Source organism: Cuculus canorus, chromosome 13, assembly GCF_017976375.1.
Source record: "Cuculus canorus isolate bCucCan1 chromosome 13, bCucCan1.pri, whole genome shotgun sequence".
NCBI classification, from domain to species: Eukaryota; Metazoa; Chordata; class Aves; order Cuculiformes; family Cuculidae; genus Cuculus; species Cuculus canorus.
The window spans coordinates 8,246,867-8,263,180 of NC_071413.1; the positions used below are offsets into that span (position 1 = coordinate 8,246,867).

At 36.9% G+C, this 16,314-nt stretch overlaps 1 protein-coding gene across 2 annotated transcripts in view; it reads right to left on the reverse strand.

The window, feature by feature from the left end:
• Nucleotides 1–16,314, reverse strand: part of CDH13 (cadherin 13) — a 478,464-nt gene that overhangs the window by 377,986 nt on the left and 84,164 nt on the right. For both annotated transcript variants that reach the window (XM_009561054.2, XM_009561053.2), the window contains exon 2: nucleotides 9,557–9,668. In XM_009561054.2, the coding sequence (XP_009559349.1) occupies nucleotides 9,557–9,668 (112 nt within the window). The remainder of the gene's footprint in view (nucleotides 1–9,556; nucleotides 9,669–16,314) is intronic.

A 16,314-nucleotide genomic window follows, 5' to 3' on the forward strand; every position in this document is an offset into this window, starting at 1 on the left:
TACAACTCCCACAACGCTGCTTTCATTTCTCTAGAAAATTATTTTAAAATCACCATTTCCTATTTTCTTCTATGTCAAAATTGAGTTGTTTCCCCAAAAATACAAGCCAGCCTGAATACCACTTTTGGCTAGAAAAACCAAGGTTAAAAACAAAGAAAAACACAAAAAAATCCCAAAACAAAACTACTTAGACAACCCAACACAGATTTTTCAGACAACTGAATTCATGGCCTTTCCTTCAGCCACAATGAATCCCTCGGACGCTCTCTCACCATAATACTTAATAGCTACTTTCCTATCCTCCTTATTTTTTGTTTGCGTTCAACATAGTGTTTGAACACAAACTCACACAGAGGAATCAAAGAAATCCTCTTATGATTCTGTCAGGTCTGCCTAAGCTTTCAGGTCTAAGAAAACCTTTTAGTCAATAGGGGGGTAGCCAAGCATTGCATATGGAAAGAGGAGCCATTCTACTGAAAATATTTCATCCCCTCCTTCCTCAAGCACCAAGAGAGCAGAGGATGCCTTTCCTTGAGTGCAAACACAGCAATCATTGGAATCATGCCGTTTCCCACCACAATATGGACACTCCATGAGTGACAGCTCTCCAAGACAATTTTGAACTTCAAATAGGCCTACGAACCATTATTTTGTGAGAGTTCCCAGAAATTGATACACACTCCTACTCTTTATCTCTTCCCCAGTGTATCTGATGCATAGCCTGACACATGGCAGAAGGAAGTGCACCTTACTAACACAGCTATCCATAATATAATGTGTTATGAAATATGAGATCAGGAGTAAAATTAAAGAAAAATGGTTTTAGGCAGTTAGTGCTTCACCTCTCAAACAAACTGCAAAATAAAGGTGACAAAAGCAATGAAAATAGAATTGTCTCAGGTCACATAAAAGCAACTTATAACCTTGGCATTCAAACATCTTCAAATTTTATTTTATTATGGGACATAAAAACCAATTAATTTAAAAGACTCTCATGTTTACAGCTTCAATTCAGTTTGAATTTATTTTGAATGCTTTGAATGATATTAAAGTCCATGGAAGACCTGGAGTACACTGCTTTCCATGAAGGCAGAACTACAAAATACTCTGAGCTGCTACAGCATATCTCAATATTTTAGCCAGATTTAACCTAAAATATGTTTGTATTTGTGATTGTTTACAGTGCTGTATGCAGCTGGGATCTAGTACTGTTACCTATTTCAGGTTCCAACAGTGCTGTTGCATTGACATTCCCATACAACTCGTACTGCCCTACTCTGTTCCCCCTTCTTCAGCCCCACCTCATTCTTTTGTGACTCTTGGCAGAAGAAAGGACCAGTTGGCCCAGGGAAGAGTTCACAACAGCTGACTGTCACGAATACTTCCCCTCCAGTGAATACCGCAAGTGAGAGAAGATACAAGAGTGAGAAGAGATTCAGAGGGAATGAGTGGGCACCTAAAGCTTCCTGAATTGACTCTTCTGAGGAAAGAGACTCTAATCAATCAACATTTCCCGTATGGTTTGTATGGTATCCTTTGTTTTAAGCCTCACAGCAGGTTTGCTTTCTCTGAAGCATGGTAAAACCATGAAGAAATGCTTTTAACTATGCTTCATTTTTGTGTGAGGACCAGAAGATGGATACAGGGAACGAAACACACCAGCATCACTTTGGTGTCCAAGCTAACGTATTTTTAATATTTTTACTCTTGGAAAAGAAATACATGCACACTTCATTTTCATAACTCCTTGACTTCTGCCTCCTACAGTATTTATTCTTTAAAGTTGACATTACATTTTTCTATACATTGGTGTTAACGTTTTATAAAGGTCAAATTATACTGGTCTCCCTACTGTTTTATTGTAGGAGTTCAGAGCTGGCACTGTAATTAAAACTCCAGCTAAATAAACTCTGCAGGAGTCCTACTTGTAACCAGGCAATTTGGTTTCTAGCAAACCACAGTAAATTCTCTGTTCCTGTTAATTCGCTGCCACACAAAAGAAGGTAAACAAACCCCACGTGCCTGAATGCTTTTACACAATGTTTCTTATCAGTAAGGTTAGCAGAGAATATATATATTCTAGCAATATAATAAAAACATAAAAACCACACCTTTTTCTACATCCTACTTTCCAGTTTCTTGACAAAAATGGCAAGACAGGACAACTCAGTTTACACATAAAGCTAGGTCCGGCCAAATTGTTCACACCACTGTTGATAAGTGTGTTGGGAATTTGCTCTTCAGTAAAATAAACCCTAATCCTCAGCTGCAGAATGGTCCCATGTATTGATTAGATTACTATTTCCTCCAGTCCAATTTGCATTTAAGTTTCAGCACATGTAGGCAAGTGCTTCAAAAGTGTCCAAGATATATCAATGCCGGCCGCAACTTCAGTGTTGAATTTCGCTTTTGCTATCAGCTATCTGTAAGCTGCTCCACTATGCCTTCGTTTTGCTGCTTTCTTTAAAAGACCCCTCAGTTCCGCTTCACTTCTTTCCATAGCTGAGACAGAGAAAGGGTTGCACTGATTTTTCTTTCTTTCTTTATAAAGAAAGGAAACAAAATCAAAGCTAGTATTGGAATTGTAGGTCCTGTCTAAAAAGCAACATCCCAGACTGCTACAAGAATCTTCTTTTACACCTTCCCAGGGCTCCCAACATTATTTTCAACTTGTTTGAAAAGATTGGTTTGGTAAAGATATTTCATATTTTTGTTAAAAAAAAAATCAAGCAAGTCTTTTTTAGCCAATTTCTAATTTCAGCAAATCCTACCATTCATCACCAAGGTTGACTGTGGCTTTTATTTTTGTAATCTTTGAAAAAATAAACACTATAGTTAATATTCACGTCACAGAACATGACACACACTCCAAAATCTACAGCTTCACTTGTCTGCTCAAGAAACAGCAGTGTGTACGAGGCATACAAATATGCACAAAGTCACCCCAAAATGACCAGGGTTTTCAGACTCAACCCATAAGAAGATACTTTTTTTTTTTGCCTTCTTTAGGGGAAAGAGTTCAGGTGGATAAGCTGAAGAAAGACATAAGACAAAATCAGGAAGACTGGCCTCCAGCTAGAGAAAAGCGCTCAATCTAATAAATTTCTGAAATACTTCATGAATTTACTGCCACTATTACTTATTCTCAAAGCAAGACTGAGAGATCACATGCCACAAGAAACCTATGTAAAAAGGAGATGTGTCCATTAAAGAAGACAATAGCCGATACAAGCAGACAGATTGCTCTGTCCAGGAGAGACTGCTTTAAATAAGAAAAAGGAAAGAAAAACTAAGTTGAAGCATTAGCATAATTACATTTGAAAAGTTATAATTTGATTTGGATTAAACGAGAGAAATCCTAAAAGCCAAGAATTAATTGCAAAATACATCTACAATTATTTTCAAGAATACTTGCTTGCTTTAAGATATCATTAATTTAAATAAGATTCTATGTTTAAAGAAAGATTTAACCTCGCATGCTCCCATGAATTCTCGCTAAATGCCCACACACTTTGAAATATGATGGAAAAGGTTAGCTAGCCAGGATTCTTTTGAATGGTGCTTTCCTAAGATCTTCAAATTAAAAGTTCTGTCAGAAATGTGGCCTCTGAAAATACAAAGCTATGTACTACAGAAATGCATTAACGTCTCAGCACGCTGTATTTTGTATTGCATCTGTTTTCCAAATAGCAGCAACTGCTCCCTCCTGAAAAAGCTGAGCTGATGCTGTAGCCCTTTCAGCACAAACCCAACTCTAAACTATAACCCAAAGTCATAGACCCCTACCCTGCATTTCCTCAGGAAGACGACCCTGTTGGATTTTTTTCACCAATAAGCAACCAGCATTAGACTATTAGACTATTTGCTTGCTGAATCTGCCCAAAATACCTACATTTTCATAAATGACAGATTTTGGCCTTCCAAAACGTTTATACACCTGCAGAGAACGAGGCTGCCTCTTGGCCTGCGTTACTAATTTGCTAAGTAGTAATAGCTTAGTTAGTCTGATTTTTGGCTTAGAATTAGCAACTGGAAATGAACAGAGAAGTCTTCCGCTGAAGCACCTAGGGATAGTATTAATATAAGGTTTGCACTGCACTAAGAGGTTTGCACTACGGAAGACCTGTCCTGCCAGCCTTGAACAGTTGGCCGTTGATTTAGATTATTAGAAGAACAGCTGTTATACTTCAACTAACTGAAGGGCTAGGTGTATTTCAGAAAACTATTATATGTGAAACATGGCTCTTGGGAAGCCTCCAGAAGCAAATCAAATCTCAAACCGAGTAATCTGCTACTTTTACCTTCCAAAATCCAGACCAAGCCATTAACAGAGCATTTGCTGTCACTGCAAAGATGCTTTCCTATTTTATTTTTTAAACCAGTATTGCATGACTATTCTCAAGAACACAGACAAGACACTGAGTTTAGATCCTCACTTCCTCCACCTTGAATTTATGACAAGAGGAGGTTTCTCCAGCACATGTAGCCTTCTTCCATGACTCTACAAGAGCTGACTCAGCCCTGAAGCTGTTTTTCAGAGACTAAGTAATTCTTTCACATTGCTCAATCTAGTGTCCTAACTTTAAAAAAAATAGTTTAATTAAATGTATATTTATAAAAAAATATCAGTCTATTTTAAACTCATTTCCTCCCAGGTGCTGTTAGCAAGCTGATATGCACTGTTTGAAACGCAACTGTCTGACCACCTGGCACTCAGCTACTATCTTTTTCCTCGTTTGCTTTAGTCACATGTGGCAAAAACAGTTTAACCGATGACACATGATGTGATATTGCATTATGTTGCACATCTGAGATGTTCTGCATTACTTGGTCACAATAAACATTTGCAACGCACAGGCAGACAACTTTCTCCCTCTGTGTAAGAGTTAGACATCAAACTTAAATACCTCAGGCATTGCTCTTTAATTAAAGAGCAAAAGGTTATTTTCTTTTGAAGATCCTCCTCATTCTGCCTTCATGAACATGCTGTAAATTTCCCAGTCTCCCACTTTAGAAATTACATCCACAATTTTGTAAATATTTGGCATACCCCCAGATATTTCTGGAATATTGGTAATGCGAGTTTGGCTTCCTAAAGCCATTTAACAGGAATTGGAGTGATTAAAAGATATCCCTAGCGTCCGATTTCAAATCCTGACCAATATTTCTGTCTGCCTGACACGAGTCTCGCATGCCTGGTCTTAATCATGTACCCAAGTGTCAGAGCTGAAACTCTGGGGTATTCAAGCTCTATATACACTTCATGAACATTAAGATATATTTTAGATTATAAAAAGCATTTCACTAGCTGGGTGGAAAAGTTGACAGATGCATTTCTGTAGAAAGTGCTACTATGCACCCAACAGAGGAATTGAGTCATTTTTCAACATCTTCTGAAGAACTACACTTCTTAAAGTGTGATTTATGTGAAAAGAAAGTAATTTTAAGATGTTTGTAGAATTCAAAATGTGTTAGATTTCCTTATATTGAAAAGGCACAACTATGTTTCAACATGAATGCACTACAGATACATACACCTGAATAGGTGCAAAACCCCCTATAATTATCTAGCTATTAGCCAAAAGTCCAGACGGATTTCCCTAAGAGAAATTACTAAGTAAAAAAATCTTACCTTGTGTGAACACGTTTATTTGCAAACTACAACTACTACCTGTAGTTCCAGTTACATAAAAGCTGCAAAATTCAGCATGAATAGTTAAAATAGGTGTATAAAACTCATATTAAAACTCCATAGAGGGTTTGGCGTATTGCAGTATATTGAATTAGTCTGCAAAAAGTGAAGCAGGAGGAGATGAATCAAGTGTGCATGATAACATACACTGTATGGATCAGAGTAAAAGAGAGTAACAGTATCAGTACTAACACTGATAGCACAAAACAGTCACAGAAAGAGGCCGCTTGTACAGTGAAATTTCATGGTAATCAGTGGCAAGAGCATATATGATAAATCTCACATGACGTTGTCTGAGAATCTATAGGAAATGTTTTGATGTGAGGAGGACTGGTGCTGAGATCCATGTACACACATGATACAATAGTGGGAATGGTCTCTGATCTTCAAAGAGGCACTATTCAGTTGAACAAAGGAAATCATGTTGGACGTTCCAGCTTTGACAGACAACAGAAGAACTGCCTTTAAGCATTAGTGATAAGCAGAGTAATGTATTTCCCATCGTATAAGTATATAAAGATTTCTCAATATGGTTAAACAGAAAAGTGTTTATTAAAATCCACAGAATAAGAAAGTACCCAAATACAGACAGACAAAGCCCTGATCTGAAAACAGCCCGAGCTCTGAAACTTGCAGTCTTTCAGGTAAGAGACAGAAGAGGTCAGCCGTTAATTAACATTCAAATTAAAGCTTTTCAAATAAGGGTCAAAAACTTCCTTTGTTTTGACATTTAAATCACTGGCAGTGTATTCCCCAGTTTAGTATGCACAACACACCACCTAACGCCTTTATGTTAATTGCTTCAATTTTTCAAGTGCACTATTTGATTCATTGTCAATTAAAAATACCCTCAAAAAGCCAAGACTCATGGATGTTAAGTATAAACATGATTAATGTAACACAATTACATTTCCACGTTTGATGAGTCTGATTAGGAACTTTCTATCAGCTTGGCATGACAAAGCGTTGTCACCACCAGTGCCCTGTCAGCCTTGCCAAAGACAAGCTTGCTGATGGGGAAGCGTTTCATGGCCACAATCATTTCAGAAAGGTTTAAAACCTTTTAATTAAACGTTGTCAATTATTACCTTATCAAGAACATAGAAATCTCTATGATTTTCTCTATTTAATCGCAGAAGACAGTCCCAAGTCTAAACTAAAAAAGAAAACTATGAGCACAAAAAAATAATCCAGTAACATCACTGCTTGTAAATTACAATAATTGCAATAATCACATAGACAGATCCTCTAGTATTTCCAGAAAGTGACTCTATGAATCCTCTCCCACTACATTGAAGAAACATCTAGTTTAAGAAAATTGCACTCCAGGAAAAGAGCTGTGCAGCCCACAAGTAGGAAAGTAATGCCTGATTTTGTTTGCAGTCATAGAAAGCACAAGTTATAAATAGATAAAGGGGTATCATGAGAAAAACGTCAATATTCAAGAAAAACAACGACAAAATTAATAAAATGGTCCAAGCCTGGAGATGCTGTTAAGTGAGATTTAATGGTAAATAAATAAATTGAATAAAAGCAGTTCAGCCTGAGCAAAATGAGATAAAAGCTAAGAAACAGCAACAGAATTTCAGTGAAACTAACAGGAGGGTCAACATCCATACACAGCTGGACTGATATAATTTTTATGGCCAGCTTATAAGCAGGCTTTGATAAGAATTAGTATGAATTAGAGTAGCAATAAGATAAACTTCTGTATCCTCAGTCTGGGCTTCTTCCTCCTTCCCATGCATAAATGTAAAAATATGATTAACATGGATGTATTTAGAAGTAATAAATACATAAGCACCAGCCACAACCTATATTTAATTACAAAGGACATACTAGCAGTGAAATGTACAAGAGGTCCTTGTTTAAAATGGAAAAAAAAAAGAAAAAGGAAAAAGATTGTTTCATTGCACTTCAGAAAAGAATTAAGGAGCTCCTTGGCTTAAAGGACTACAAAAGCAATCACTGCTATAGGCCTGCTTTGCATATTCACTCCATTAATTTACATAGCACTAGTAAGCCTCACATTGCAGTGCAACTGCTAAATTGCACCACTCGTGGGTAATGGGTATAAGAAGATGCAAGAGCATGCAAAGTGTATTCAAACAGACAATTAAAAATATCAATTCTGTTGACAGCTAAAATGGAGAAACTGTGCAGAGGTTTAATGCTGCTGCATGAAGGACGTACTGTTTCTGAGTGACTGAATTAACTAGGATCATGCATCAACAGCCTGCCTTTGTCAAACATTACACATTAAGCCAATTTAGTGTTTGCTTATTAAAATAATTTAATTCTGAAGATTGTTTCCAGGCATTTCAAAGTCTCCTCCCGTTCGGCCCTCTTCCCCACATTAATGATGGTACCTTAATTCCTGTGCTAGTTTCACATCAGGGTAAATTTACTGGGTCACCATAGAGCAGACCATTTGGTTTAACCAAACCAACCTTTAGTTATTCAGTAGGACAAACACTAATCGGTAGGAAATCTGACCAGAAACACTACAGCCTCAAAATTTAGAAGCAGCCAAAGAATACAGGAAAGGTTCTTTTCATTCAGTTTAACATTAGCTTATTAATATAGCTATTTTTTATGTAGTTTTTCAACACTGCGTGCTTATTAATTCTATTATACTTCCTATGTTATATAAATTTCTACTTTTAAAAGACATCATTCCTACACGGTTAAACTCTATTCTAAAAAAAATTGCCCAAGGAATTAGAAGCTTAAAATCTCTTTCAAAATGAATATCCATCTCACATCTCTGAACAGTGTTACTACACTCACGATCTAAGTTTCCTCTTAAAATACAATGGAGACCAAGTAGCTTAGCGAAACACTTACTGAAAATGTTATCCTAAAGGTTTGCTCCAGCACCTGTTAAAGGCTGAATGACTTAAACTAGAGAGTCGTTTCAATAGACGCTGGCAATTAATTCTGACATTTCATTTTGAAATAGAAGTGCTATTTAAAAATGAGTATGCACAAATAATACACCTTCATCCAAACCTGCGTAACAGTGACAATATATCAATATATAGGAGTAGTAACTAGAGGGAACTGACATGCAAAACGCGCTTTGCATTTCTTGGTTTCATCAAACTTCCATTATATATCGCACTGTAGGTTCTAGATATTGTATGTACATGCCAAGCACTACTGTCTCATGCTTCATGCCTAGAAGAATTCCTGGTTCAACCACAAGCAACCAAGCGTGACAAAAAAAAACTATTAGTAGTATGTATCACACAAAAATGCTGGCATGTTTGGAAGTTATGAAATTTCCAGCAATTATTGTCTTAAAATCTTCAGAATCACTGACCACTGGATAAGTTACTATCTTAATTTGACAGTCCTGAAGTCCCAAAGCCACAGAATTGGATGAACAAGTTGTAACACTTGGCATCTAAAGCATTCAGTGAACCAGGACTGAAAGACAGTTACATCTCCTTCTCCTTAATGCTTCGAACATACAGTGTCAGGTTGGATTTTATAATGTGATGTGTGGTCATTGGAAACACTACTGAATATCCCAGTCGCACGACACATGTCATAAGTATTTGCTAATAATAGGAAGGCCTCAATTTCCAAGATTATAGGAAAGACTATAAATTCAGATTAAATTTTCTTTTAAAAATTAGATGATTCTAAGTCTTCACATTATTAGTCTTGTCCTAAACTATTATACATAGCTTTTTTACAGAGTATTTTACTATCTGTGATACATGGAAGATGCGTGATTAAGACAGGAGAACCCAGACAGAATCATGATAATATTAAAGTTTTTGATAGATAGCAGGAGCTATACAAACACAAGTGATTCTGATTTTCGTACAATAATAATATAAGAAAATAACATACAGTTCAGGACTGGCTGGTCCTCTGTGAATTCAAATGGCTGTTCAATATACAAAACCTTCTGCTGGAATCCAGGGACACATTCTAAATCTTCTGCATGTGCAAGCAGCAGAACCTGAGGAAAAACGGGAAACATACTTTTATCATTCACTTCTTCATCTATCACAATGGCTTCAGTGGATCATACTAGGATTAGGCTCTGTGCTCATAACACAATATATCCATCACATCATACTTCCCCCTTCAAATAATAGTAGACAATTTTTTATTTAAAGATTTCTGCTTTTACATACGTGGGCTCACATAGAAATTACAAAACAGTAGCTTTCAAGGTTCGGTTCAGATTATCAAACATAATATTTCTCTTAAACTCACTGATAGCTACAGGTAGGTTTAAATACATGCTTAAATTAAGCAGTAAATTGATAAATTACAGTCTGCAAACGTAGTTTCACAAAGTTGATCACAGAATTACAGAAGGAATTCTTTATTCAAGGGCAAAGTTTCACATCACAAAAGTGTCCTTTATAAAAGAACTTTGCCAACTAATGTAAACTGTTGACTTGATTTTTTTTTTCTTCCTCTCTGAGACAGATTTTCCATTTTCCATGTAGTCAAAATCTTGTTTACACCAAGGGAAGACTGAAAATGAAGTGTGTGCACCATAGTGGTGGTGGATCTGAAGTTTAAAGTCGAATACAGGTCATGTCACTGTCCATACATGGTCAAAGTTCCCCAGCACCACTGGAACACCTTAGCAAAGAAGGAAGCTTAGAAGCAAAATAAAATTGTTTGGAAAGAGGTACAATGCTAATCTCAGCCTCTGAAGCTTTGTGTTCTATCCCTAAAGAGAATCAACAACACAAAAGGCTATTTTTCCCAACAAATGAGACCATGGGAGTAAGAATGTCCAAGAAACAGACAGCAAGTACAAATTACTAAAATGCTTAAAAGGTTAGAGAGAGGCAAAAGGAGGAAGCTTCAAAGTAGGAAAAGCCAAATCTGCATGTTTCAACCTATATGCGTATAACCACGTTTTCAAAAGTGTTTTCTGCTTCAGAACCTCGGAATGCACGTTTTAAAACTTGACTTTCTGCTGGTGCCCAGATAGTCTGATCTCAGGGTGGTAGCAGCCAATCTGCTGCCTGCTGGACGGGCAAAGAAAAATAAAGAAGAAAACAGTCAAGCAATCAGAGTAGTTCCGAATGATGTTCACTTGTAAAGTGAGGACAATTTCTCACCTATACCACATAGGCAACTGCTGAAGCCTCCTTCACCAGCTAGGGTGACCAACTGCTCTCTCACTTCTCCCAACCCAACAGCAGCATGTCACACATCTCCATTCTACCACCACCCTATTACCCTCAATATGATAATTCTGATCCCAGAGACGTGTCCTGCAAAATTTTAACATCTACCCATCTCCTGCTTAACCACCACTCAGTCTATTCACTAAACCAGAGCAATAAGTTATCTGCTCCCTCTCTTCGTGCACTTCACACTCACTATAAGTTTTATGTGATCACATTTATAAAAAACAAGGACAGAAATACGCACCTGCTCTGCATCAGTTCTTATTGAAAACAACTGCTGGATCATTTGTTTCATGTCACTGACATTTGCTATAAAAGCTTGGCTAGAAGTGCTAGCAGACTGTGAGAAACAGCCAGAATATTTCATGACAATTAAGCTGGCAGTAGTCAAACGCAGCAGATGGACGCTTTTGCCTTCCATCCTGACCTGCTATATGTTTGTCTCTTTGAAGGATTAACCAAGAAAGAACAGAAAGACTTCAGGTAATACACCAAGCAAGGTACAATACACTTGACTAGTATTCACTTCCATATATCCAAATAATTCCTGCCTTTCCTACAAAGCCTAAAAACAGTGCCTAATCCCTCATTCAATTATTGACATTGATATATTGAATTTATTGAAGATTCTGAACTCTATAGAGATTGAGAATTGGACACATCCTCTTCTGTCTTGTTGTATGAGACATCTGCATATGTGAACTGACATATTCAGAGCCTGTCCTTAAAATTCTCTAAAACTTGATTACTGTTTTAAAAAAAACTAGCCTGATATGCATTTAAATGGTCATACGCTCAGAAAGAAACACAAGCATTTTCCACACACATTTTCAGTATGCACAGGTGCATTTTTAAAGTACCTTTCTGACTCATACTTTTACTGAATGAATATGCATAAAAATGCAGTCACAGCAGAAAAAATTCGACTGATCTCAAGATGCAAGCAACGACTGAAGTTATATAACAAGTCCACAGCAGGAAAAACAGCCCAAGCAATATATACCAAAATTTAACCACAAACAACTCTATTCCTAAAGGAATAACACAGCAAGTAAGAGACAAATCATATTCTGATCTCCCAGATACTGGCATCTGAAAGTTGAAACTCTTGTCTTACAGAGCTATAAATAAAAAGCCTGGTTTGGATATCATTTATGTTAGTACTTAGAGAAGAGAATATGTCTATTTTATCAGATTTCTGACAGTATAAGTTGGCTTTGAAATCTGGGCAATCTAAATAGGTCATGAGTTAACTTCTGTAAGCCTGGTGCAGAAGACTCACATAATACAGATGTAGCAAATAGAAAATGACCTTTACTCCCTCTGAAATAATTACAAGACTCGGGCTCAGCCTTGCTGTGAAATGGAACATTTTATTTTACTTGTGCAATTCCAGGCACTGTCTTTTTCTGACTACATCAGACAGGATGTTAAATTTGTCACCACACAGTTTTTAATTAATTATCTTTTAAAAGCCCAATTATTCTTCTAATTTATTTTTCTCATGAAGAAGCTTCTTCTGTTAAACTAAATGTCTATCTCATTAAAATAATTTCTGTTGAGGTTCTTTACTTTGATGAAAAAAAGTCTTTAAAAATACCTTGAAAAAATAAGCCACATAAGCATATGTAGAAGGCAAAATGAATATCGTTCAAAGTAGAATACATTCTGAATTTAAACTCCATGTGGACTTCGTTTCTTTAATATAATAAAAGGTTTTAAGAGCTGATAGGTCCCTAAAAACTTCAGCTAAATAGACTGAAAATAATATTTAAATGTTATATGTAGAATTCAGAATGCATAAATATTGTTCCTATATCTAATCAACTAAGTACTGGGCCATTAGTGCAAAAGGATCCTTCACCCACTACTACAAGAAGCCTCAGTCTCGAAAGAATATGACAATTATGCAGCAAATATCAGTTGCTCATGATAATCTGAAGGGGTATAAATTTGAAAAGCAAATCAGGGAGTCATGACTACTCAGACCTACCGATCCTATATTCACTAACAAGAAAAATCTTTTTTTTTCATAGCCTTCTGCTTTTCAGAAACACACAGAGTGAAGATTCATTTCTCATATCCCGACAATTTTTCTTCCTGAATTTATTGCCAGTCTCTGTAGCGAAGTGTCACTAGGTTCAGACAACTCGCGTGAAACTTTGGTCACTGGGCTAGAATCGTACTTTTGATGCTTCAAGCCTGTGAAACACCTTTGTTTTTCATTAATAAAACAGCACACACGTGCTGGTGACCTTGACTGACCTCAGCATTTTCTCTGAGAGCCGCTCACATAGAATATGGATTGAAAAGCAAAAGAGGATGGCAATTTTATTCCGTACCGCAGAGGAAATTAATAAAACCCCTGGTGTTAAGGTACCTTTGGGCTGCTGGAATGGGTTCAGAGGAGGCTACAAAGATGATCTGACAGCTAAAGCACCTCACAGACAAGGACAGGCTGAGACAGCTGGGGTTGTTCAGCCTGGAGAAGAGAAGGTTTCAAGGAGAACTTACAGTGACCTTCCAGCACCAGAAGGGGCTACAAGAAAGCTGGGGAGAGACTGTTTACAAAGGCTTGTGGGGATAGGACTAGAGGCAATGGGAATCAACTGGAGAGGGGCAGATTTAGAAGTAAACAAAGAGAAATTTCTTTATCATGAGTGTGGTGAGCCCCTGGCACAGGTTGCCCAGGGGAGCTGTGGCTGCCCCATCCCTGTAGGTGTTCAAGGCCAGGTTAGATGGGGCTTTGGGCAACCTGACTTAGAAAATCTTTGCTCCTAAGGTTTTCTCTGAAAGCACGAAAACTAGAAACTTTCACTTTGCATATGAAAACTTCAGATTTTCATATAAAATACGGTGATCCAAATAGCTGAAAACCAAGAAGAAAATAAGTAAGCAGAATAACGAGAACAGCCAACACTGAATGAAATTGCAAATGACGTAATATTTTTATCATGCAGATCAAGATCTCTGAATCTTAAAACCCTTTCTATCTTCAGGTGCTGCAACACTAAACCCTCAAAAATGGATAAAGAGGAAGGCATCAGAAAAAAACTCCCAAGCAATAAGGATCACACAGTCAAAATGATTTGCAGAGAGATGATGAGATCCTGCCTTCACTGAAGTCTGTGAAAAAAACTAAAGTCAATGAATACTTATTACAAAGATTTAAATGAGAGTTATTTAAATGAAATTAACAGAGGGATACTTAAAACAGAAGAGCATTGCTTTAAGTAAGGTTCTGATTCTGCATTATGCAGACTCCAATTAGAGTGTCTGCAGGTCCCAAGGCAATTGTTTCATCAAATCACATACAGACTGGACATGGACTTCTCCTTGTCTTCTGTATTTTTTTTTACATCAATTGGAACAGAAAAAAACTCAAAAGCTTGAATAACTTATCTTCTGATTGGCATAATTAACAAAGGTATTTTAATATTGCATAAAGGTATGTTGAATTATTTATCTCTACAAATGACTAAATTAAATAAAGAAAAGTTTTTCTGCATTAATTTGCTTTTTAGAGCACTACAATTTGGGAAATTTTTATTCAATGTTTTCATTTTGGAGGGAAAGTTTTCACTGGTTTAAGCTTTCACCTCTTCTTTTTATCAAGAAAGAAGTTCAGAAAGTGTATTCAGAATCTCTACAGCTCTACCTTGGAATCTTATAGTGAATTCAAGTCATTTTTGTAAGAAATGCTATTAAGATTTGGCACCAAGATTCTTCAAGGATGATAAATATTCTTTTAAAGGGCCTACATATCCATTTACCACATAGCTCTGTCCTAAAAGTGAAAGTCACATTTGGAATAGTGAAGGGTGGGCTATGAAAATGCAAATTAGAATGATTTTATTGGCTCAAATATATTCACTTCTCCTGTCACTAAACAGTGTGACTGCGCTCAGCATCCATTAACTGGGGGGGGGGGGGGAAAAGAAACTCTTTTGTGGGACTATCTAGCACAGAAACTTTTTTATGAGCACATTCCTTGCGAATGTGCGTTTATTACACGTATTTTATCACATGTTCAGTAAAAAGTGTGTATCTGCCATGACACTGGAAATCTTGCTAAGTTATTTAAGAAGTAATTTGCCAGCACTAGTGTCTGAACAGCCAGCTACTTTGCTTCCGAAATTCCAGATCTCTGGAAGAGGGCCTATCAGTTTGTTCAGATGTGAAGCCAAGATCTGTTTAGAGCCTGAGTCCAAACTGCTTAGAGTCAAGAAGGATATGAGAAGTGTACTAGAAAGTACAGCAATGATTTCACAGCACTCTTGTTTGAAGTATTGTGACCATTCACCTCTCCTCAGGTATTGATTTACTTGGAAACCAATCATATTTTTTTTCCTGCTCTTCTTCCGGCACATCTACTCCCTCAATCAAGTCACCAAGTATCTCTATAAAAGCCCGTGCCCTGTTAATAGTATAGCTGGAAAAGCATGGTCGGGGACAATACCATCACCATTGCGCTTAATCTGGTTAAGCTGATGTGAAACTGCACACTGAAATTAAAGTTTTTAATAAACTCTTACTAACATATCTTCCATGCATTAGAATACGAGCTAGCTTAAAGTTCTCTTGACTTGAGAACCAGAAAACCTTATACAAGCCTAGAAGGAACTACCTTCTGCTGTCACAAGCAGACACGACGTATATTTTCCCGTCTGGATCTCTTCATCCCATTCAGAAATAGTTCTTCCTGCTTTCCACAATTCTGGACCCTTATTCTGATGATCATTTCTTAGCTTCAAGAATAAATTTGTTCACGGTCAATTTAAAGTCATTTGTTCTTGTACAAATCTCGTCTCATAACTTAATTAACCTTTCTCCTCTCTAACTCTTCAATTTCTTAGGCTAGACAAAACAAGATTTTTCAGTCTCCTCCTATAAAGAAACATTTCTTTGATCATCTCAGTAACCTGTTTACAATCAATCTTAAGCCTAAATACGTTGCCTAATTCTTCCTAAAATTCCATTTTAAGGTCTTATCTTTCTTATGGATCACAACCATTCTAAAATTCACTAACACACAAAGAGCTGAAAAATTTGACATCGGCGGAGATTCTGCTACAACAGTGTTAAGCAGCTTTTGCAAACAAAGTCAGGATTAATCTTTATGAAATACAAACACAGCTGCAAACCCTCATGGATTGCTAAATCTAGCTATGCCCTTTCTGACCATATGGGCACCAACTCTGCTGACGAGTGACATTCGTCTTAAAGTGAAGACCCCAAGTTTAACCTCTTCTCTGAATGAAAATTAAACAAGACTCGGGATTTGCTGATAGGTGATGGCTTCCAGGGTCAAGTCGGCTTGTGCTCGTATGACTCAGTGCAGGATCAATTTACTGTTTCATTTGTGAAACTCATCTGAACATTGTCCAGATTTTTGTAATCCAGGCAATGACTATCATCCTTGTTCATTAAGGTTTCTAATAATTAATA